The sequence below is a fragment of the Coptis chinensis genome, chromosome 5 (genome assembly GCF_015680905.1).
Source record: "Coptis chinensis isolate HL-2020 chromosome 5, ASM1568090v1, whole genome shotgun sequence".
In the NCBI taxonomy this organism is placed as follows: Eukaryota; Viridiplantae; Streptophyta; class Magnoliopsida; order Ranunculales; family Ranunculaceae; genus Coptis; species Coptis chinensis.
In genome coordinates, this window is record NC_141460.1 from 76,060,770 (window position 1) to 76,084,039 (window position 23,270).

At 35.6% G+C, this 23,270-nt stretch overlaps 2 protein-coding genes and 1 non-coding gene across 4 annotated transcripts; all 3 read left to right on the top strand.

Moving 5' to 3' along the window:
- Positions 1-854: 854 nt before the first annotated feature.
- RECQSIM (RECQ helicase SIM) lies at positions 855-11,196 on the top strand. 2 transcript variants are annotated; one of them, XM_086560790.1, is made up of 15 exons: positions 855-1,578; positions 1,651-1,870; positions 1,963-2,073; positions 2,523-2,712; positions 2,960-3,293; positions 3,592-3,818; positions 4,161-4,217; positions 5,365-5,445; positions 6,805-6,868; positions 7,023-7,122; positions 7,208-7,291; positions 8,291-8,378; positions 8,850-8,954; positions 10,046-10,138; positions 10,475-11,196. In XM_086560790.1, exons 1-15 carry the CDS (start codon positions 1,218-1,220, stop codon positions 10,775-10,777), a joined length of 2,418 nt encoding a protein of 805 aa, XP_086416916.1. In that variant the 5' UTR covers positions 855-1,217; the 3' UTR covers positions 10,778-11,196. The 2 variants fall into 2 exon arrangements, with proteins under 2 accessions (XP_086416916.1, XP_086416917.1); XM_086560791.1 differs by lacking the exon at positions 8,850-8,954 and having other exon boundaries at positions 951-1,578.
- A 9,735-nt stretch (positions 11,197-20,931) lies between these two features.
- TRNAG-CCC (transfer RNA glycine (anticodon CCC)) lies at positions 20,932-21,002 on the top strand. Its single transcript has one exon. It is a non-coding gene; the product is annotated as a tRNA-Gly (tRNA).
- Positions 20,999-22,794, top strand: LOC147498964 (pentatricopeptide repeat-containing protein At5g66520-like). Its single transcript, XM_086559087.1, has one exon. The coding sequence runs from the start codon at positions 21,171-21,173 to the stop codon at positions 22,593-22,595; it is 1,425 nt and encodes a 474-aa protein (XP_086415213.1). The 5' UTR covers positions 20,999-21,170; the 3' UTR covers positions 22,596-22,794.
- The last annotated feature ends 476 nt before the right edge of the window (positions 22,795-23,270 follow it).

The window sequence follows — 23,270 nt, forward strand, 5'->3', positions numbered from 1 at the left end:
TCATTTCATAAGGTAGTAGATAAAAATGAGATGATAAAAGAAATCACTACAATGCTTGCTTGTCCAAATCAATGGAATTTCATAACTGCCCCTTTTCCTTATAGAAATCGCACAAGATACATTTGGAATTTACAACCACACGATGTTACCTCTCTATACTTCACAATAATAATAAACTTTTAATTAAGATACAATAATCAATTTTGCGTGGAAGTAACAGGTGAAAACAAATCTCAATAAATGATTCAAAGACCAAATAGATTGAATAACCCATAAGCTAAATAAGCTAACTGCCTTCAGTAGTCATCACCAAAGGGGTAATACTCAAGAGTAATTGAGAGTTTGCTAAACATAATGGGAGGGTTCTAGGAAAATATTTTATTTTGACACGTAAACAAACTCAAAATTGTTAGGACATTTATAAGTTTTGGATTAAACTAATTTTTTGTAGATATAATATCCTAACTATTCTAAACATTGTCACAAATAATAATAAAAAATAAAAATTTTCTAAACTTGCCAAATATAGTATAAAAAATGGTGAAAATGAACGGTCTATAATTAGCCAAATTTTGTAAATTGTTAACTACATTTGGCAAGTTTGAATTTTTTTGGATTTTTTTGATTATTTGTGACAATGTTTAGAATAGTTAGGAGATCATATTTACAAAAATTGAGCCTAATACAAAATTTATAAATATCCTAAAGATTTTGAGTTTGTTTACGTGTCAAGATAAAATATGTCCCTCGAACCCTTCCATATGCAATTGGGAATAGAATATAGTTGAATTCGCATAAAAAATAGTAGACAAGGACAATGTTGTTTCGACTTTGTTTAATCTGCGCTGCTGCATAGGAGATTAAGAGAAACTAATATTTATTTAGTACTAGTAATTAACATTTTTGCTAAAACAACATTAATTTTCTACCAATACTTGATAATAATAATCACTTTTCTAAGACAATCATGTATCCCGTCGTCGTCGTCGTCGTCGGGAGTGATTAAAAACAAAAGATGGTTCCGGAGTTACTATTGACCCATTCTCCAAACTTCCAATCTACTTTAGTTTTTTTTAGTACCACGACTCACAAATAAATTCAAGCCCAAGCAGCTGTGGTGCAACCCACACCAATGAATATCAAAATATAAAAAAAAAATCTCTCCTCGTCATCATTTCTGAATTACAAAATTATTTTTAGGGTTTAAACTTTGAAGGATGATGGAAAGTAATGATGATATTATCGCGGAACTCATGGGAATGGGATATGAGTATTCTGAAATTATTGAAGCTATTAAATCCGTTGGTCCATCAGTTGATAATGTAGTTAACTTTATTTTAAATAGTACTAGTAGTTTGGGGATGAAACAGTCTAGTATGTTTAAATATTTACAATCTTCAAATGCAAGTAAAAGGATTAAGACTGCATTGGAAGATATAGGTGTACACTGGGAATGTAGAGTTAAGAATCTGTTACAGAAGCATTTTGGATTCTCCTGTTTGAAGACTTTTCAGAAGGAAGCATTGGAGGCTTGGTTAGCTAATGAGGATTGTCTTGTTCTTGCTGCCACGGGTTCTGGTATGCTTTTTTTTAAAAAAAAAAAAACTCTAGTTACATTGACTTGGTAAACTACTGTTTTTTTTTTTGTAGGGAAATCTCTCTGTTTCCAGATTCCTGCATTGTTGACTGGGAAGGTTGTGGTTGTGATTTCGCCGTTGATAAGTTTAATGCATGATCAGTGTTTGAAGCTAGCAACACATGGGGTTTCTGCTTGCTTCCTTGGATCTGGACAAACTGATAACAGTGTGGAACATAAAGCAATGAGCGGAGCATATGGGGTGATATATGTTTGCCCAGAGACAGTATTGAGGTAGGATATTTATCAATCAACTTGATTTTGTGCTGCAATAGTTTCCTTCCGTCTAAACTTCTATTTTAACTATGACTTTCCTTGTTTTACAGACTCATTAAACCACTTCAAAGGCTTGCAGAAAATCGTGGCATTGCACTGTTTGCCATTGATGAAGTGCACTGCGTCTCCAAGTGGGGCCATGACTTTCGACCTGACTATAGGTATAATTAATGCAGCTTACCCTCTTTCAAAGACATCAGAAATTTAATAAATTCTACTGATAGTGTGACTGAATCAGTTTTATAAACTTCTTAGAATACATGTTATTCTAAAATACTCAGCTAATGATCAGGAAGTTCTATATAGCCCTATAACTTTATACAATTGGTGCACAATGTAGTGTGTGATATATCAGAACGTGTTTTTACTCAAAAAAATGTGCTATAAAGGCTCAATAATTAGCTGAAAGTTTGTAACAGATAGGTCCTAGAGTGTAAAGGTATGAGACTCCTGCATGTATTCCTCGTGCATGCCAGTGGTACATTGCACTTATGCTTCAACGAACTCTGTCCAATGTTCTTATTTTCTCGTCTACGTTTCTCTACAGTTTTTAGGTTCTAAAGGTAGAACTTATCTGGTCCTCTATAATAATTAATCACATGTATTCTAGGCGATTGTCTGTACTGAGGGAGAGCTTCAGAGCCTGCAACCTGGAGTTCTTAAAGTTTGATATTCCTTTGATGGCGTTGACTGCTACCGCTACAATTAATGTCCGCAAAGACATTCTTGAATCACTTTGCATGTCGAAAGAAACAAAGATTGTGCTCACATCATTCTTTCGACCAAATCTTCGATTTCTGGTGAGTTGTTTATGTTCATGAGATGTATTCTCTACATTTTTTTTTTCTTCTTCTTGCCTTCTTGGTGTTTTTATAGTTTGTACATGCTCTTTTTGTATGTAAAACAGTAAAGGAGCAACAATGCATTTCTATATTGTTCTCTTACATGTTTTATATAGTTATTGAGTTTTGTTCGGGGTTCCATATTAATATTCCTTTGTTTTGTGTTGGTTGACTAAATTGTTGTTCCTTTTGATTATCTGTACAGGTAAAACATAGCAGAACTTCTTCTGTGAAATCCTATGAGAAGAATTTCCGTGAATTAATAGAAGCTTACAGTACGAAAAAAACCATGGGTAAAAAGGAGCATAAGACTAGCTTGTATGGCTCAGACGATGAGTCAGACTGCTCTAGGACTTCCGATGCTGATGAGATATCTCAGAGCGATTTTAAGCACTTTGAAGATGATTGTTTTGATGGAAATGACACTGAAGGAAGCTCAATAAATAGGACTGGTGAAGCTTCTTGTATGGAAAAAGAACTGTCTGTTGAATATCTGGAAGATGAGTTGGATGCCTTTCAGAATGTGGACGATTTTGATGGTACCTCTCTTAATTCTTTTGAATTTTTTTGTACTCCTATCGTTCTCTATTTTTTCTGCAATTTGGGACACGCTCTCTCACAGTCTCACCCATATTAATGCGATCGTTCTGAATAGTAATTGTGGTGCTCGATTTGACTGATCAGTTCCAGATCTTAGGCCAGAGCAGAGGCTTTATATGGAGCTTCTTTTTATATTTGATAGCCGCCTGCAAAACCGAAAGTCACAGATTTTACATTATTAATGTCCAAACTTGGTTCGTATTACATTGATAACTTCAATATTCATATCTTCTGCAGTTGCCTCTGGTGAGTTCTGTGCTTATGTTTCTACTGAGAATGTGGACACACTTAAGCCGTCTGAGACAGTGGATTTGCAAATGAAACCAGAAGAAAGACTTTTGCTCCTACAAGGGCCTTTAGAACTTGGACCTACTATTATTTACGTTCCCACTAGAAAAGAAACATTAGCGTTGGCGAAATTTCTCTGCAGGTTTGGTGTAAAAGCTGCTGCTTATAATGCCAAGGTATTTTAGCTCTCAACATTTATAGTTAAATCAAGCCATACCTATTTTGCTTTGAGCCAACAGTCTGTGGCTTTACTCATCCAATTGTATCACCCTGTTAACGTTTCGCTGTGAAGTTTCAATTTCTTAGAATATGACCTATTGTGTGTTTTGTTAAATAGATCGTTAAGACAGGTACTTACCTAGCGTAAACTTGTACCAGTTACATAAGTGTCATTAGAAATCTGCACCTACTTGCCTGATGTAGTCACCCTGATGATATCCTGCTGGCACAAATGTTTCCTCACGGTTGATATTTTATTTGCTTTCCGGTTTATAGTTAAACTCTGCTCTTTCTCACAGTTGCCAAAATCACATTTGAGGCGTGTCCACAAGGAGTTTCATCAAAATGACCTACAGGTATGGGACTTCATTAATTAATGGATTCGGATCTATCAGTATATAAGCATGTTGGAGTTTTCTCTTTGTACTTCAATTAATAAATCTACTTTAAATCACCTGTATATATGACTTCAACAAGCAAGGGACGATCGCCCTAGGAAAGCTGTTGCGCTAATGCGCAGCCATTTTCTTGACCATTCCGAACCCAGCCATGAAACCATTGATGGAAGGGAAGAGAAGAGATCCAGGAGAGGAAGACGATGACTTCTCTTCTTCTTTCTTGTCATGCTCTTTGGTTCCAACTGATTCATAATAATCGAATAGACACATTTGAATGCTTTTGATGCTTTTCTCTCATCTCAACAAGTATGCTAACTATGGACCTCTTCGTGGTCATTATCTAACATGTCTGCATACAAGAACTCTTTTTTGACCAACTTTACCAATCTTCCACATATCAGATCCAAATTGTTTCTTACTCAACGCTGTTATTTGTCTTTGAGAATGTTGTAGTTACAACAGGCGTTCCAGTAAGGTACTAAAATTTTATGGTGTAAACTCCAAGCTTCCATGAAGTAGGAATCTTGTTAAAATATAAAATTAACTTCTCTGTCAGATCCAAATTGTTTCTTACTCAACGCTGTTATTTGTCTTTGAGAATGTTGTAGTTACAACAAGTGTTCCAGTAAGGTACTAAAAGTTTATGGTGTAAACTCCAAGGTTCCATGAAGTAGGAATCTTGTTACAATATAAAATTAACTTCTCTGTGTGGATATTAACTGTTATAGTTTCTATTTTAGTTACTTTTGTTTAACAAATTGGGTTCTTGCACATTCTAAATTATCAAAAGGTGATTGCCCTTCTTTTAGTGGGGAGTAATTTGTGTTTGTTTTAATGAGCTTGGAACATGTTTATAGACAACTTTACTAGAAACACTTGGGCTTTGAGGTAGTATTAGTGACACTAAACTCATTCATTTTTGCAATTTTGCTTAAATTGAAGTTCCTTTCTTATACTTCATCTTTAGTTTCAAAAGTCGTAGTCCTAGGTGAAATCATGATAAATTTGCTAGGCAAGCTCATATGTACGGAATATTACTAATAGTCATTGGTTGCTTTATTGTTTAACAAGAGACATTTTTTACAGCTAGTCATCTGTAACACAGGTCATTGTTGCAACAATTGCTTTCGGGATGGGAATTGACAAGTCAAATGTCCGAAGAATCATACATTATGGATGGCCACAGGTCTATCTCTTGGCTTTATACTTGAGTATGATCTGTTCCTCGTGCAAGTTTTAAACTATATCAGTTTGTAGTTTTGCTTCAATTTGACATTCTGCAGGACATGATTCCTTTGAGTTTCTAATTTTAGGTGTCGTATGTGCGTATATGCTTGTAAAATTGTGGGATCAAGAGATGGGATGCAGATCAAAGAAAAATTAAAACAAATGTACTAAAGAACCAAAGTGCTTTTAACTTTTAAGCCATACTAGAAACGAGTCATGCAAGATACTTACTTTAACAATTGACGTGAACAGGAAATGGTAATTATGTTGATTTGCTTATTGACATAGGAAAGGCATATGATGGAGTGGCTATGTAGTTAGTGGGGTAGGCTTTGGGACAGCGAGGAGAACTCCATAGAGGCATAGAGTATATTGAATTGGGTATGGAAATGCTTGGTGGACTTGTGAATAGTTTAGATCTTAGACGCATCTTAAGAAGAAATGTGTTTTTTTAATAGGACTGGTTTAAACAAAGATTGATTTGGTTGACACTTGGTTTGTATTTGTTGGCTGCAAGGACAGATGAAATGGTTGACTAGGCCTATTGTTTATGTTATTTGCAATTGATCAGTACTAACTTGGGCAGTTTCTTTTAAGCCCAAGAGAAAAATAAAAATAAAGCATATGGAAGTCTACCGTCTAGTAGGAAGTTTGAGAAGGTTGTCTGGAATATTTCTGAGGGTAAAGAAATACTTAAATGAGTTAATCTGATTACTTTTGGTATCTTAAAGTCTAATATTTGTGACAATGGGGAGATTGCTGCTGTGCTGCACTTAAAATAAGGAAGTTGAAGCGGAGGTGTGCATAAAAGAATTGTTAATACTTAATAGTACAAGAAACTTCACTAGCTCACATTAAATTACATGCATCATGCCATCAGTAATCATTGTCCAAAAGTTGTATCTACACCAGTCATTGATCTCCGTATCTCATCTTCTTGCTCCTCTAATATTCTTGTCATCTGAAGGAATCCTAGTGTTGCCAACGGTTTCACTCTCTTCCTCAAAATCCACATCCCAAATTTCACAGAAAACCTTGGTGTATTGACAACCCTCACCATTCTGTCTGATACATGTTTGATATGCAGTTTACGTCATAATATTCTGAGCATGACTGATTGAGTTTTAACTTGTCCAATACATTATTGTATTGATGATCTAGGTGGACACACGGTAGGCACATGTCTGATGGATCATAAATGAACTGTATGCCGCTGAGGGTATTAAGGATTAAATATTTAAATCTGTTTCCTGATGTTTCCTTTGCCTGCTAATTATCTTTGTTTGTCATATCATTCTTTCCCTTGGCCATTGACAAGAGTTTGGAAGCATACTACCAAGAAGCAGGTCGTGCTGGAAGGGATGGAAAGTTGGCGGATTGTGGTTAGTTTGCAATCACCTTGCTATTGCTGATAGACAAAATGTTAAAATGGAACATAAGACATTACTGAATAACGCTTGGGCATCATGTGCCTTAACTTATTAGTTTCACCGGATTTCTTGATATTATCTCAGTTACTTTGATATTTGTTAACAGTTCTGTTTGCAAATCTATCAAGAGTACCCTCACTTTTGCCTAGTCGAAGAAGTGAAGAACAGACAAAACAAGCATATAGAATGTTATCTGATTGCTTCAGGTGTGAAAATTATCTTCACGGGTAATTTTAGTTTCATTCTTGCTTATGGGACCCTAAATGTTGTCTTACACTTTTCTTTTTGCAGATATGGTATGAGTACTGCAACTTGTCGAGCTAAGACACTCGTGGAGTACTTCGGGGAAAATTTTGATTATGAAAAGTGTCTCCTGTATGTCAGTTTCCTTCCCTTCCAAATTTTCCTTTGTTTTTTAAAGTTCTGATTCCATAATTACCTTAACATCAACTCGAAATATTACCTTAAGATCGGTGCGACATATCTCTGAAGAAAAACTGTGTTGGAAAATGTTCGACTCACCAGACACGTTACATTCCCTTTCAGTGCTGGTATGTTAGGCGATTTATGCAGGCTTCGAATTGGGGTTTTCTATAATCCTTAAGAACAGAGAATATAAAAGAAAGGTCATTCAAAGATTACTTTGTCTCCCCATCTGCTTCACTTTTGAAAAGAAAGTTATCAAAGACTTATAGATTCCTAACCACAAGGAGAAAAAAAGCGGTCAGGTTGTTTAGGCGCCAACTCTATTTTGAAGTAATGAGACCATGTGATCCTAGTAGCAAACTGGAAATTACCCCTAGTCCTTACTTAGTCTGATAACAGCTTTATGTATATTGCAAGTATTATTGCTTATCGTATCTCCTAATTGACGTCTTTCCTAGAGAAAGGATTATAACTATGTTACTTGGACACGATGTTTTCAAAATAATCTGTGTTGGATATGCGTCCGACACAGACACGACACACACAGTATTTTGATATACCTCAGTTTTTGGTATTTTGCCGTGGCGGACACTTCATATTGTACCTGTGCCCATATAACTTAGGATTGCAAGAATAGCAGCTTAAGTTACAATTATGTTTTGGGCTCTTTGAGTTTTCGAGGCTGATGATAGTTACCATGAAAGCTTTATGTCCTCTAATTATATATTGCTCGTGTTGACATTTGAGTTAGAGTTATACAAAAGTTAGTGAACTTCAATGCTTCGTCAAAAGCAAACTATTCAAAACTAATGAAACTGCTTAAAAAATGTGAAGCAGTAATAGCGTTTCTATTGGATGTTGCTTCTTGAAATTGTACAATCGTAAGTTGCATATTTTAACAGTGAACAACTATTTAGTTTCCTTTTCAAATTATTCTCCTGTTTGTAGGTGTGATGTCTGTGTGAATGGACCTCCCAAATTGCAGAATCTAAAGGAGGAAGCAGATATTTTCATCCGAGTACTTGCATCCTACTATGTGGGTATTCAAATTGGTTTCTGTTTCTCATCATACCGTCTTATTCTGTGGGTGTGGAGTTGCTTTTTCTTCAATTCTTACTACTTATTTAGCCCTTGGTCATTATGAGTGTCTCAAATAATTAATCCTCCTCTCAAAATGTTACTGGTGTCAATGGATAGCCAAAGATCTAGACTTGGTTCTGATCTTTATTCACCCGAATGACTGATTGAATATTTCCAAATTTTGAATATGGAAATAGTTTCTAACTAAACCCGATCTTTTATGGTAGATATGTAAATGTAACTGACTAAAATAATGTTATTTGTGTTTGTTAGTTTATTATTTAATTTTGAACACAACTATTGGGTTGAATCTGCAAATAAAATCATTACTTGTGTATTGCAGATTCTGAAAATGGATTGTAGAATTGTTTTCTACTATCCAGTTATGTATAAATTATCTTACTAACAGATATGTGTCCAATTATAGGCCCCAAGTAGTTATGGGAATGACTCTTTTGACAGTACAATAAGTGGAGGGAAACTAAGAGAGAAGCCGAACTTTAGGATGCTGATAAGTAGAATAAGAGAACAGGTATGGGCTCAACATAAATTACTGCTTCTCTTGATCCTCCATAATTCTATCATTTTCTTTTGGAGATTACTCTTATCATATCTTATCACTTTTAAAAGGAACTCAACTGAAAGTCATCGCTTTTTTTTTATCTCATGGGAAAGAGATAGTTGACACTTTTGCTATGACACCTTCTTGTAATATTATGCTATACCTGTCCCTTTCAGTAAATTATTTTGGAGCAAAGGTTAATGTTAATTGAATTCCATTTTTTTGGTATTAATGGAGTAGTTCCATTCGTACCATGAAATGTTAAACTTTTTGTTTTTTCTTTATGAAGCAATTTTGGTTAGAGGTGCATATCAGAATGAATGAACTTCGCCTATCGTTACGTACGTCTAGGGTACATGCTTTGAATAGCTTTTTGTTTAGGACTTAACTTTGGGATTCAGCATAGTTGTACATTTTGTTTTCCTTCATGATTTCTAATATCTTGCATGCCCTTCACTCCTTCATTTAGGTGCCATAGTCATCTTCCTCTTTTTATTTTTTTATTTTTTGAAAATCCTTCTGAATGTTTCCTCATTTTCTTTCTTTTCTTGTGACAAAACAAAAGAAATTTTCATGAGTGGCCACATCACCTGGAAAAGGCAATTTTTATCATGCAACTCTGATGGCTTGTGTGTTCTTGCTTAGGTTTTTCTAGTATGCCAGGAGTTCTGACCTTTTTGTATTTACTCAGTTGGGTACTCAGTAAGGTACTTATATGGTTTCTGAGAATCATTGCATGGTGAATTATATCGACTTCATATAAAAAGAGATGTTGCGGTAGATATGGTATATCGATGTGCTATACACAATCTTGGAATCTTGGTTTGTTATTTACTAGTTGGGTTTTGATTATATAGTATGTAAATGTGTGGGAGACTGATTATGAATATATTAGATAAAAAACCAAAAATCCAAGTCATTTTTCCATAAAGACAGTCCAAAATTTAGGATGAACATTGTTTTTATATGAATTTCCTCTTCGTCGTCAAGTACTTCTCCCATTGAATTCCATTCGCCGTAATTTTTCTCTGACAAGTTTTCATGCGGTGGTCATTGGACAGTTCCCAAAATTTGTTGCAAGTGATCAGCTATGGTGGCAAGGACTTGCTCGCCTATTAGAAGATCAGGGATTCATAAGAGACGGGGATGACAAGGTACGAACTCAAGAGGGTTTATTTCACCCAAAAGACAAAAATAACTCCAGAGTTCACCAGTTATTGTACTACGGAATAGTTGGTGATGAGTGTAATTCTCGTAAAATATTGCATTATCCCTGTTTGTAATTGCAAGTCAATCTAACCCTATTGCTCCATTGAATTCTATCTATGGCCATAACCTAAAACTTAAAACCTCTATGGTATACATTGCGTTCTAGTGTTATGTATGGATCTTGCTAAGTTTCCTGGATTTTTTCTTTAACACTGGAGAAAAGTCTGTCATACATCAAAATATGATATTCTAAGCACATTTTGTTGGTTGTTCTTTTGCAGAAACGGGTAACTGCAAAGTTCCCAGAGCCTACAGAGCTAGGACTAAACTTTTTGCAATCTGGTATAGAGAATTCTTTCCTTGTTTACCCTGAGGCAGACATGCTGCTTTCCTTGCAAAAGAAAAAATCGTACTCGACCTTCTCAGATTGGGGAAAAGGTTGGGCCGATCCGGAGATCCGTCGACAACGTCTGCAGAGGAGGAAGTCGAGAAGAAACACGGGTAAACGCCCAAGCCGGAGTCAGCCATATCTGGGAACAGTTCGTGGAAGATTAGCGGAGAAACTTTCAACGAAGAAGCGATAAGTGCATGGCAATCCAGAATTATTAGGCAAAGGCTAACAGAGAAACCTTCAATGAAAAAGTGACAAGTGCGTGGCATTTTATGAACTACTGTTTCTTGTACATGGTGGGCATGCCTGTTATCAGATAGGCCTTGGTTCTGTGGTTCCTGAAGGTTTGCTTCAGTTATTGGATGCGAATTATTTGGAGCATTGGATCTATGGTTCCTGAAGGTTTACGAATTATTTGTCGTATATGGACTTGGTTCTTGAATCAAGTTGATATGGAGTAACATTATCGACCATTTTTTAACTTTTGGTAGTTTAAGAGGAAAGACTGGCATTTTGAGGCAAAGCTAGAGACGTTAGAGTAATGGTCGTTGACATAAAGGAGTGTATCTTTGTACGAGCCACATTGAAAAGAAATGGAAGGACTTTTTTTTATTTTTTGATGTTCTACTGCTCAAACGGTTGTTTCTTGTTGTTTCATTTCAGTTATTGCTTTGCACCGTTGATTGGATACAAGATGTTGCTCCGACCAATCCAAAAAATAAAAATAAAAAGAGTATCAATGCACTCTTTTCACTTGTGTCAAGTTAGTTTCTAATGGGTGTGGAATGAATTGGGAAAACTCGCCAAATTGGTCCATTCATGCCTCAGGGTTTTGGTAATAGCTCCTATGGTTTTGTGTCAATATACATCACTGAATCTGATTTCTAAAAAACTCGACATCTTAAACATTATATCCCAAGCCTTGTTGTATCATTGCCTGTTTAGTGTTTAGAACTCAATCGCCTGTAAGATTGTGTCAGAAAGGTGATTAGCATAAAGCGCATTTGGAACTTTGTACATCAGAGTATCAGACCACCATCCTAACAGACTGTAGACTAACGATGCCGATGGTAACCATCCTATGTTCCTAACAGACTGTAACCATTATAACTTAGTAGTGCTAAGGTTTCAGTTTCTTAACCAGTTGCATTGCAACTACTGTTCAGTTTTTCCCTGTTGGCTAAATTGAAAAATATGCGACGGGAACAGGTTCTCTTAGAATAACTAAGAAATGCAAATAAATAGTCAAATCAAATAGCACTAAACATGAGTTCCAATTTCATAGTAAGGAGGTTCAATCCAAATTCTTTCTTTGTAAGCTTTGTCAAGGGCTCCAATGTATTCGTTCAATAAGCAGCCCCTACCTTGAGAATCAAGTTCAAAACACATAACAACTCCGTCCCAACCTAAGTAAATTTTGTTCTTAATTTCTCTGTCTTCAACTGGAACTGCAATTCCCAAGGAATACAAATACTACTTGATTATTTACAGAAACATTTTACAGACTTAGGATAGAGTGATAGACCATGAGTATAGACCAAGAAGAATTTCATGAATATGGAAGAGTAAATACCATGGGAAAAACTTGTGCTCACCAAGAAATACAAATACTAGTATTACTTACAGACCCCCACAATCTTGTTTCAGCCCAATACACCGCACCAACAATAGCCCAAACCAGAAGAAACCCAGAAAACCCAATCTACTAGGCTTTCAAAATTTCAGCTCTCTCTCTCTCTCTTGAAAGAAAACAAGTGGGTTTCGAAATCCAATTTTTTGAGTCCCGCCAAAGGTTGCCCGTAGAAATTGGATATATCTTGCCAAAGGTTCTTAGAAATTGGAACCACATCTAGTCAAGAACGTATGTGATCAAACTTGACAAACCCAAGTAAAAAAGAAACATTGTACTCAATAATTTACCATAATTTGTATTCAGTAACGTACTTGATGGACTGAAGTTCAAAGAAATGAGGAAATAAGAAAATGAGACAGTAAAGCAGTTTTTGTAGGTAAACATGATTACACGAAACATTTTGTTCGGGTTGGGTCTAATGTCATATAGACTGAAATGGTGTACGTAATGTTTTTGATTAAGAAATCCAATAAAATCAGGAAACCTAGCTCTAATGCATATCCCCCATCCTTCTTAATTAATTGAACCGAGTGGTCAAGGTTTACCTGGCATGATTTACATAGTTGCATCTCATAGATAACATATTCATCAAGGCCTTGTACGTAAACCAGATGCACAAATGGTTTTCAGTTTTTCCGGCCTTGTGACTAAATTAAAAACAAATCAGGGGATGCCCATAGGATAACCAGGAATTGAAAGTGATACAATGTTATTGAACTCTTACATTAAAACTTGTTCCAAAAGAAGAAAACACACAAATAGTCAAATAACATTAAACATGAGTTGTAAATTCCTAATAAGGAGGTTCAACCCAAATTCTTTTTTGATATGCATTGTCAAGGACCCCATCGTATTGGTTCAATGTGCTGCTTTCACTAGAATCAAGTGCAAAATGCAAGATAAGTCTTTCCAAACGCACATAAATCTTGTTCTTAATTCCTCCGTCTTCAACTGGAACTATGACGGTTTCTCCACGATCGCCAATAAGTAATACTTGATCACCCAAACTATCCATTTCAGTCACAACCAAGCTATCTTTTTTACTCCAAGTCCTTTGAAATTGATCAAGCCTCAAAATGTCGTGGCAACGACTGCTAGAGGCATCAATATTTTCTGCCTGGGTCATCGGTAAATGATCCAAACTATAAATTCTCTCCCTGCTACAATATAAGCAAGCCGTAGCATCTGTTAGAAGGATCAATAAAATTTTTTCCCCTTCACTAGATTTGACCAAATAACCTTGGTCATGTGCAAGGCAATTTTGGTGCTCACAAAGCTCCCGATCAACTATGCAATACTCCTGGTCAACAATGCTATATATCCCTATACCCCTGTAACTCGACCAATAAAATTTCCGATCCGAATAGACCGCATTAATGTACCAGTCATTCACGGGGGAGTAAGCATTGAAGTTGCGAGTAATCCACTTTCTGTCACCAGGACGACATGTACTGATTGTAAAACTTGCGGGGCAACATGCCAAGATAAAGATAACACAGTCTGGGGAAGGTGGACTAGTTGAGAATGTAGCGATCTCAATATCTCTCTTAGTGTTCAAATTGGGAAACCTAATAGTCGACTCAATATTGTTGACAAAAGGGGTATACAAAAAAAAGGAGTGATCATGTTCGTTCTTTGAAAAAGAAAGTAACAACCAACTAGTCTTAGAAGCATGGATTACTGTATCACTTAGATCTTTCCCTTTAACACACTTACGATTCATGTCAAGAGTATAAGCTTTACTGTAAGCAGGGTCGATAAGTTTAATTGAAGTAGATGAACTCTTATCCCAAAGGAAGAGCCATGGCAATTGCTTCAATGGTGAAACTTTAGGCATTGAATTCCAATCCTTACATGCCGCACGAAAATGAAGGTGATCAATGTAATATAAACGTTTCATTATAGATTCCATAATACCAGAAGGGAGATCAGACCATGGTCTATACTCTTCCATATTTATGACCGGGACTACTTTCACCTTGACAAATTCTTCAAGATTGGCGAAGAGTTCTTCCCATGGCACTTCTACTTTTGCCTTTTTTGCATTACCGCGACTACTTTGTGCCTCCATTTACCTAGCTACAATATAAGGTAGAGCAAAGTGATTCAGACTCATTAAAGTATCAACGCGTAAGTTGTACCCTTAAAGGTAGTATACAAAATAATAAAAAAGATAAAACAAATACTAATCCGCGACAAAGATAAAAGATAAAACAAAAAGTTTGAACTTGAATAATATTTTTGAGTGATTACTAATCCAAACTGAATCTTGGCAAAAAGAAATCAAAAAAGAAAAATCTAAAGTTGATCAAATTAACTACTCCTAATAACAAAAACATGAACCATTTAGAGGGCAAGCAATGGCCACTTAATCAATTGGTAGTTCACCATTTCCCCTTCACAATTGATCATTTTTTTCACTCAGAAATAGATTTATTTACTAGTTATTGGCCAAAAATAAGAAAAAAAAAATATTTAGATAATTATGAAGCCGCATTATAGCTTCTTTATAACACAGTTTTCACAAGCCATGTTGGGCACTTGAGAAAGAACGCTAATAAACCAATATTGTAGGAGTAATATTACTTACTTAATGGTCGATCTGTATGCGTATGCTACTAATTCTTTGAGTTTGAGGAATGCAAATTGCAAATTATACACATACTGGATCAGTTTATATAGTTAACATGGTTACCCCTAACATTATGGTAGGGTCAGGGGTGAACAAATGTGTGGGATCTGCCGAGAGTTATATATGTACTTTTAGCCAAATGAAGAATGAAAATTACAATAGCGGAGAAAAAAAGGAAAGGATTTGGTGAAGTTATTAGGGATTCAGGAAATATTTGAGATTAATTTTTGACAATCTTTTTGTAATTAATTTGTTCACTAATTAAGTGACCAGCTATTACTCCTTGAGATTATCGCCAAAAAAGGGTTGACATTCCTTGAAAGTTTGCAAATTATCAAAGTCCAGTTGTCAAATAGCAAAAATTCAATTACTTAACCAAGATCCTAACAAATTTGAACACCCAACTTTGCTACTTACAAAGTTGTTTGCCTTATTGTCAGTTTTAAATTTAAACTATTTTTTTAGAAGCAATTACTCAACTATTTCTAACTACGTCTTTCCAGTATCTAGGTGACCACTTATTATCGCGCGACTAGAATATAATTTCTCAAATTTTAGATTTAAGTGCAACTATACTTAGTGCTTCATGGGCATTTTGTTATCGTTGGCCTAGAGGATAGAGATAATGAGATGCATTTATTTGTCTAATTGTGTTACCAATATCGCATATCCCGTCATTTAAATGCTATTGGCCACTCACTCTTAATGAATTCATTTACTGTGAAGGTCATTCGACTACACGTGGAAATCATTGCATGATGGGATCTCATCAACTGGCATATGATAATTGCACATCAATTCTACTTGTGTATTAGGCCTACTTACGAAGTTGAATTGTTTAACCTATTGGCGGTTTTAAATTAAAACTATTTTTTTTAAAAGCAATTACTCAACTATTTCTAACTACGTCTTTCCAGTATCTTGGTGAGCACTTATTATCACGCGACTAGAACATAATCTCTCAAATTTTAGGTTTAAGTCCAACTATATATAGTTAGTGCTTCATGGGCATTTTGTTATCGTTGGCCTAGCGGATAGAGATAATGAGATGCATTTATTTGTCTAATTGTGTTACCAATATCGCATATCCCGTCATTTAAATGCTATTTGCCGCCCCTTTTAATGAATTCATTTACTATGAAAGTCATTCGACTGCATGTGGAAATCATTGCATGGGATCTCATCAACTGGCATATGATAATTGCACGTTGATTTCACTTGTGTATTAGGCCTACTTACAAAGTTGTTTGACCTATTGTCGGTTTTAAATTAAAACTATTTTTTTAGAAGCAATTACTCAACTATTTCTAATTACGTCTTTCCAGTATCTAGGTGACCACTTATTATCACACGACTAGAACATAATCTCTCAAATTTTAGGTTTAAGTCCAACTATATATAGTTAGTGTTTCATGGGCATTTTGTTATCGTTGGCCTAGTGGATAGAGATAATGAGATGCATTTATTTGTCTAACTGTGTTACCAATATTGCATATCTCGTCATTTAAATGCTAATAGCTACTCGCTTTTAATGAATTCATTTACTGTGAAGGTCATTCGACTACACGTGGAAATCATTGCATGGCATCTCATCAACTGGTATATGATAATTGCACGTTGATTCCACTTGTGTATTAGGCTTACTTACAAAGTTGTTTGACCTATTGTCCGTTTTAAATTACAACTATTTTTTTAGAAGCAATTACTTAACTATTTCTAACTATGTCTTTTCAGTATCTAGGTGACCACTTATTATCACGCGACTAGAATATAATCTCTCAAATTTTAGGTTTAAGTCTAACTATATGTAGTTAGTGCTTCATGGGCATTTTGTTATCGTTGGCCTAGCGGATAGAGATAATGAGATGCATTTATTTGTCTAATTGTGTTACCAATATCACATATCCCGTCATTTAAATGCTATTAGCCAATCGCTTGTAATGAAATCATTTATTGTGAAGGTTATTCGACTGCACGTGAAAATCATTGCATGGGATCTCATCAACTGGCATATGATAATTGCACTTCGATTCCACTTGTGTATTAGAGTTATACTATTCCAAATGCAAAGTCTACAATATTTTTGGTCACTCCGGCTTTAAACTTGCAAAGAACCAATAAGGTTATAGGGATATGTATTGGCAGTGCAGATCCACATTTAGTCAAGAACATACATGATCAAACTTGACAAACCCCAGTAAAAAAGAAACATTGTACTCAAGAATTTACCATAATTTGTATTCAATAATGAAAAATGAAAAGTCTACCTGTGTTTTCAATGAAATGAGGAAATAAGCAAATGCGACAGTAAAGCAGTTTTTGTAGTTAAACATGGTTACACGAAACGTACATTTTGTTCAGGTTGGGTCTAATATCATATAGACAGAAATGGGGTACATAAAATTAGGAAACCTAGCTCTTATGCATATCTCCCATCCTTCTTAATTAATTGAACCGAGTGGTCAAGGTTTACCTGGCATGATTTACATAGTTGTATCTCATAGATAACATATTCATCAAGCAGGCCTTGAATGTAAACCAGATGCACAAGTAGTTTTTAGTTTTTCCAGCCTTGTGGCTAAATTAAAAACAACCCAGGGGATGCCCATAGAATAACCAGGAATTGAAAGTGATACAATGCCATTGAACTCTTACATTAAAACTTGTTCCAAGAGAAGAAAACACATAAATAGTCAAACAACATTAAACATGAGTTGTAAATTCCTAATAAGGAGGTTCAACCCAAATTCTTTTTTGATATGCATTGTCAAGGACCCCATCGTATTGGATCAATGTGTTGCTTTCACTAGAATCTATATCAAGTGCAAAATGCAAGATAAGTCTTTCTAAACACATATAAATCTTGTTCTTAATTCCTCCATCTTCAACTGGAACTGTGACGGTTTCCCCGTGACCGCAAATAAGTAATACTTGATCACCCAAGCTATCCATTTCAGTCACAACTAACCATTTTTTTTTTTTTTTACTCCAAGTCCTTTGAAATTAATCAAGCCTCAAAATGTCGTGGTAACAACTGCTAGAGACATCAATATTTTCTACCTGGGTCATTGGTAAATGATCCAAACTATAAATTCTCTCCCTGCTACAATATGAGCAATCTGTAGCATTTGTTAGAAGGATCAATAAAATCTTTTCCCCTTCACTAGATTTGACCAAATAGCCTTGGTCATGTGCAAGGCAATTTTGGTGCTCACAAAGTTCCTGATCAACTATGCAATACTCCTGGTCAACAACGATATATATCCCTAGTCCCTTGTAACTCGACCAATAAAATTTCCGATCCGAATAGACTACATTAATGAACCATTCATTCATGGGGGAGTAATCATTGAAGTTTCGAGTAATATAATCCACTTTCTGTCACCAGGACGACATGTACTAATTGTAAACAAACGTGCGGGGCAACATTTCAATATAGAGATAACACAGTCTGGGGAAGGTGGACTAGTTGAGAATGTAGCGATCTCAATATCTCTCTTAGTGTTCAAATTGGGAAACCCCATAGTCGGCTCAATATTGTTGACAAAAGGGGTATACAAAAAAAGGGAGTGATCATGTTCGTTCTTTGAAAAAGAAAGTAACAACCAACTAGTCGTAGAAGCATGGATTTATGTATTACTTAGATCTTACCCTTTAACACACTTACTATTCATGTCAAGAGTATAAGCTTTACTGTAAGCAAGGTTGATAAGATTAATTGAAGTAGATGATGAACTCTTATCCCAAAGGAAGAGCCATGGCAATTGCTTCATATATGCATTGAATTCCAATCCTTACATGCCGAACGAAAATGAAGATGATTAATGTAATATAAACGTTTCATTATAGATTCTGTAATACCATAAGGGAGATCAGACCATGGTCTATACTCTTCCCTATTTATGACCGGGACTACTTTCACCTTAACAAATTCATCAAGGTTGGCGAAGAGTTCTTCCCATGGCACTTCTACTTTCGCCTTTTTTGCATTACCGTGACTACCTTGTGCCTCCATTTACCTAGCTACAATATAAGGTAGAGCAAAGCGATTTAGACTCATTAAAATATCAACGCGTAAGTTGTACATTTTATGGTAGTATAGAAAATAATAAAAAAGATAAAACAAATACTAATCCGCGACAAAGATAAAAGATAAAACAAAAAGTTTGAACTTGAATAATATTTATGAGTGATTACTAATCCAAACTGAATCTAGGCAAAAAGAAATCAAAAAAGAAAAATCTAAAGTTGATCAAACTACTCCTAATAACATAAATGTGAACCATTTAGCGTGCAAGCAATGACCACTTAATCAGTTAGTAGTTCACCATTTTCCCTTCTCAAATTAATTGATCATTTTTTTCACTCAGAATTGAAATAGATTTATTTACTAGTTATTGGCCAAAAATAAGAAAAAAAACATTTAGATAATTATGAAGCCGCATATAGCTTGTTTATAACACAGTTTTCACAAGCCATGTTGGGCACTTGAAAAAGAACACTAATGAACCAAAAGTTTTGGAATAATATTACTTACTTAATGGTCGATCTGTATGCGTATGCTACTAATTCTTTGAGTTTGAGGAATGGAAATTGCAAATGACACGCATACTGGATCAGTTTATATAGTTAACATAGTTACTTGGCCCCTAACATTATGGTAAGGTCAGGGGTGAACAAATGTGTGGGGTCCGTCGAGAGTTATATATATACTCTTAGCCAAATGAAGAATGAAAATTATACTAATGGAGAAAAAAAAATGATTTGGTGAAGTTATTAGGGATTCAGGAAATCTTTGAGATTAATTTGTGACAATCTTTTTGTAATTAATTTGTTCACTAATTAAGTGGCCAACTATTACTCCATGAGATTATTGCCAAAAAAGAGTTGACATTCCTTGAAAGTCTGCAAATTGTCAAAGTCGAGTTGTCATATAGCGAAAATTCAATTACTTAACCAAGATCCTAACAAATTTGAACGCCCAACTTTGCTACTTACAAAGTTGTTTGACCTATTGTGGGTTTTAAATTAAAACTATTTTTTTTAAAAGCAATTACTCAACTATTTCTAACTATGTCTTTTCAGTATCTAGGTAACCATTTATTATCGCGCTACTAGAATATAATTTCTCAAATTTTAGATTTAAGTCCAACTATAGTTAGTGTTTCATGGGCATTTTGTTATCCTTGGCCTAGCAGATAGAGATAATGAGATGCATTTATTTGTCTAATTGTGTTACCAATATCGCATATCCTGTCATTTAAATGCTATTAGCCACTCACTTTTAATGAATTCATTTACTGTGAAGGTTATTTGACTGCACGTGGAAATCATTGCATGGGATCTCATCAACTAGCATATGATAATTACACGTTGATTCCCCTTATGTATTAGGGTTATACTATTCCAAATGCAAAGTTTGCAATATTTTTGGTCACTCCGGCTTTAAACATTCAAAGAACCAATAAGGTTATAGGGATATGGATTGGTAGCGCGCAAATCCTCTCCAACACCTTTTATTACTACTCAAGAGGTTGAAGTAGTACTACTGGCAACTAATCCTAATAGACCATTGTGAAGCCAAAAAGAAACAAAATGATACAAACTCTTCTTTAGGAGACAAAGAGCGAGCCTAAGAAGATGACAACTCCAGTAGAGGAAAGGACTACAATAAGTTGGCCAAAGAGAGCTACAATAAGTCGGCCAAGTGTGGTTAAGGGGCGCTTACCTACTGGTGAAATTCGTCATACATTATGTGCATCCGAGTGGTTTGTTCATCATGAGTGTTTCATGATTGGAAGACTTATATCTTAGTGTCTCTGTGGTGGGGATCCTCGCTCTCTCTAATGATCGTGCACTCTTATCATCTTATGGACTATGGAGGTATGTGACCCTTTCTAGTTCTCTTAAGGAGGAGTGTAGTAATGTAACATTTGTTTTTTTGTGATGTACTCCCTTTAGATATCATACTTTTTGGGGGAGTTTACATTGCAAACTTTATGCTTTTTATATAGTACCAATCAAAAAATATATATCACAACATTGTATTAGTGTAGTACACTACAGATTTAAGACATCAAGAGCGCATCTGGTGTAGTGGTATCATAGTACCCTCCCACGGTACTGACCAGGGTTCGATTCCCTGGATGCGCACTTCCATATCTTATATTTTTATTTATCTGCTCTCTTGATTCTTCCATTTTTTAATTCTGCTTGCTATCACGCTGTCTTAAACATTTTAAAATGTGAAGCAAGTAAGCAACATCACCAATTCACCGCACTCACTTTTAAAACTTTTACTCCAAAGTCCAAACACATACAATGATACAAACCATGTCACAAAATGTTGTTTCACAGCTAAACGAAATAGCAACCAAACTAGTCCACCTCCTAAACACATGCAAATCACCTTTTCAACTTAACCAAATACAAGCCCAAATCATACACCACAACCTTCACCCAAACTCCACAATCACACACCACTTCATCAAAAAATGCCAATCACTAAACCGTTTAAACACAGCCCTCCTTTTATTTAACCAAATCCACAGGCCCCATATATTTATTTGTAACTCTATTATAAAAGCATTTTCACATTCCCATTCACCTCAAACTTCCTTATCTATATACTCTTACATGAATAAAAACTTCATTTGGCCGAATAACTACACTTATCCTATCATTCTTAAGACATTATCTGACCTTAAACTTATTAAACAAGGCCAATGTGTCCATACTCAAACGTTTAAACACGGCCATATGTGTGACATTTATGTTTTGAACTCATTATTGAATGTTTATTCGTCGTGTGGCGATATGCATACTTGTGAGAGATTATTTGATGAAATGCCTGAAAGAGATGTTGTGTCGTGGACTATTTTGATAGAAGGTAATAGGAGTCTTAGGAAGTATGATGACGCGCTTTTTGCTTTTGAGAGGATGCAGTTTTTAGGTGTATTGCCGAATCGTGTAACTATGGTTATTGCTTTATCTGCGTGTGCCGGCTCTGGGGCACTTGAAATGGGTGTATGGATACATGATTATGTAAAAAGGAATGAGTGGGAGGTGGATGTGATTTTGGGGACTTCATTGATTGATATGTATGGAAAATGTGGGAAAATTGATGTGGGGTTGAGTGTTTTGAAGAGCATGAGTGAGAAGAATATTTTTACGTGGAATGCAGTTATTAAAGGTCTTGCATTGGCGAAGAGTGGGGAGGAAGCGGTGCGGTGGTTTTCTATTATGGAGGTGGAAGGAGTCACGCCTGATGAAGTGACTCTAGTTGGTGTGTTAAGTGCATGTAGCCACTCAGGAATGGTGCAAACAGGTAGATATATTTTTCAGTCCATGATGGATGGGAAGTATGGATTTCGGCCAAACACTAAGCATTATGCGTGCATGGTTGATATATTGGCTCGAGCTGGATGTCTTGATGAGGCGGTCAAATTGATTGAGACAATGCCATATGAACCTTCCAAAACTATGTGGGGAGCCCTTCTTGCTGGCAGTAAAGCTCATGGAAATCTGGACTTGTGTGAGTATGCTGCATGGAAACTTGTGGAACTTGATCCGGGTAATGGAGCTTACTATGTCATGTTGTCTAACTTGTATGCAGAGATGGGAAGGTGGAATGAGGTTGAGAATGTGAGGAGATTGATGGAGGACAGGGGACTTCAGAAGGATGTTGGTAGTAGTTTTATAGAACTTGAAACTGCGGAACAAGTTTATAATGTATTTGCAACATGATTTTATTTATTTCACTTTCTTTTATTAAAAATTAGAACAAATTTTGTGCGTCTCCAATTGCTTGGATATCATCCAAAATTTGACATAGAGTGACGAAAGTTATGTCTTAATGAGGCATTCCTGTGTCAAAATAACGAGACATGTATCCTGGAAATTAAAAACTCAAAATCATCGTAGTGATTGTATTCCTTTATGTGCTTCAGTTTTGTTTATGTTGTCAGTGACACATTTGAATATTGTTACACTTTGTGCACAATCTTCGCTTGCAAACAGTTAAGATCAATGGTTGTGGTTGCAGCGCAGCAGCTACTACTGCACTGCGTTAAAACTAAAAACTTAAAACATTACTCTACCACAAAAATAAGGTAGCTCTGTGCCTCTGTGATGTCAACATAGCCACGGTACTAGCTGAGTTTCTTTGCCCAACATCAACGAAACTGAAAATAAATCGGAGAAGTACGTTTACCAAATGGTTTGGGAGGGATTTCTTGGTAACAAATTAAGAGCATCCACAGGAATAATCTAAAGTAAAGAAGGACCAAATGATCAATTTAAAGGTTCATGCCACAATTTTCGTTTCTCTGCTACTTGGGATCTTAAGTAACTAGGACATGTTCAGCAATGGGTGTCCCTGACTACAATTTCTTGCCCTGTTATTGAGTTAGTTTAGAGCCA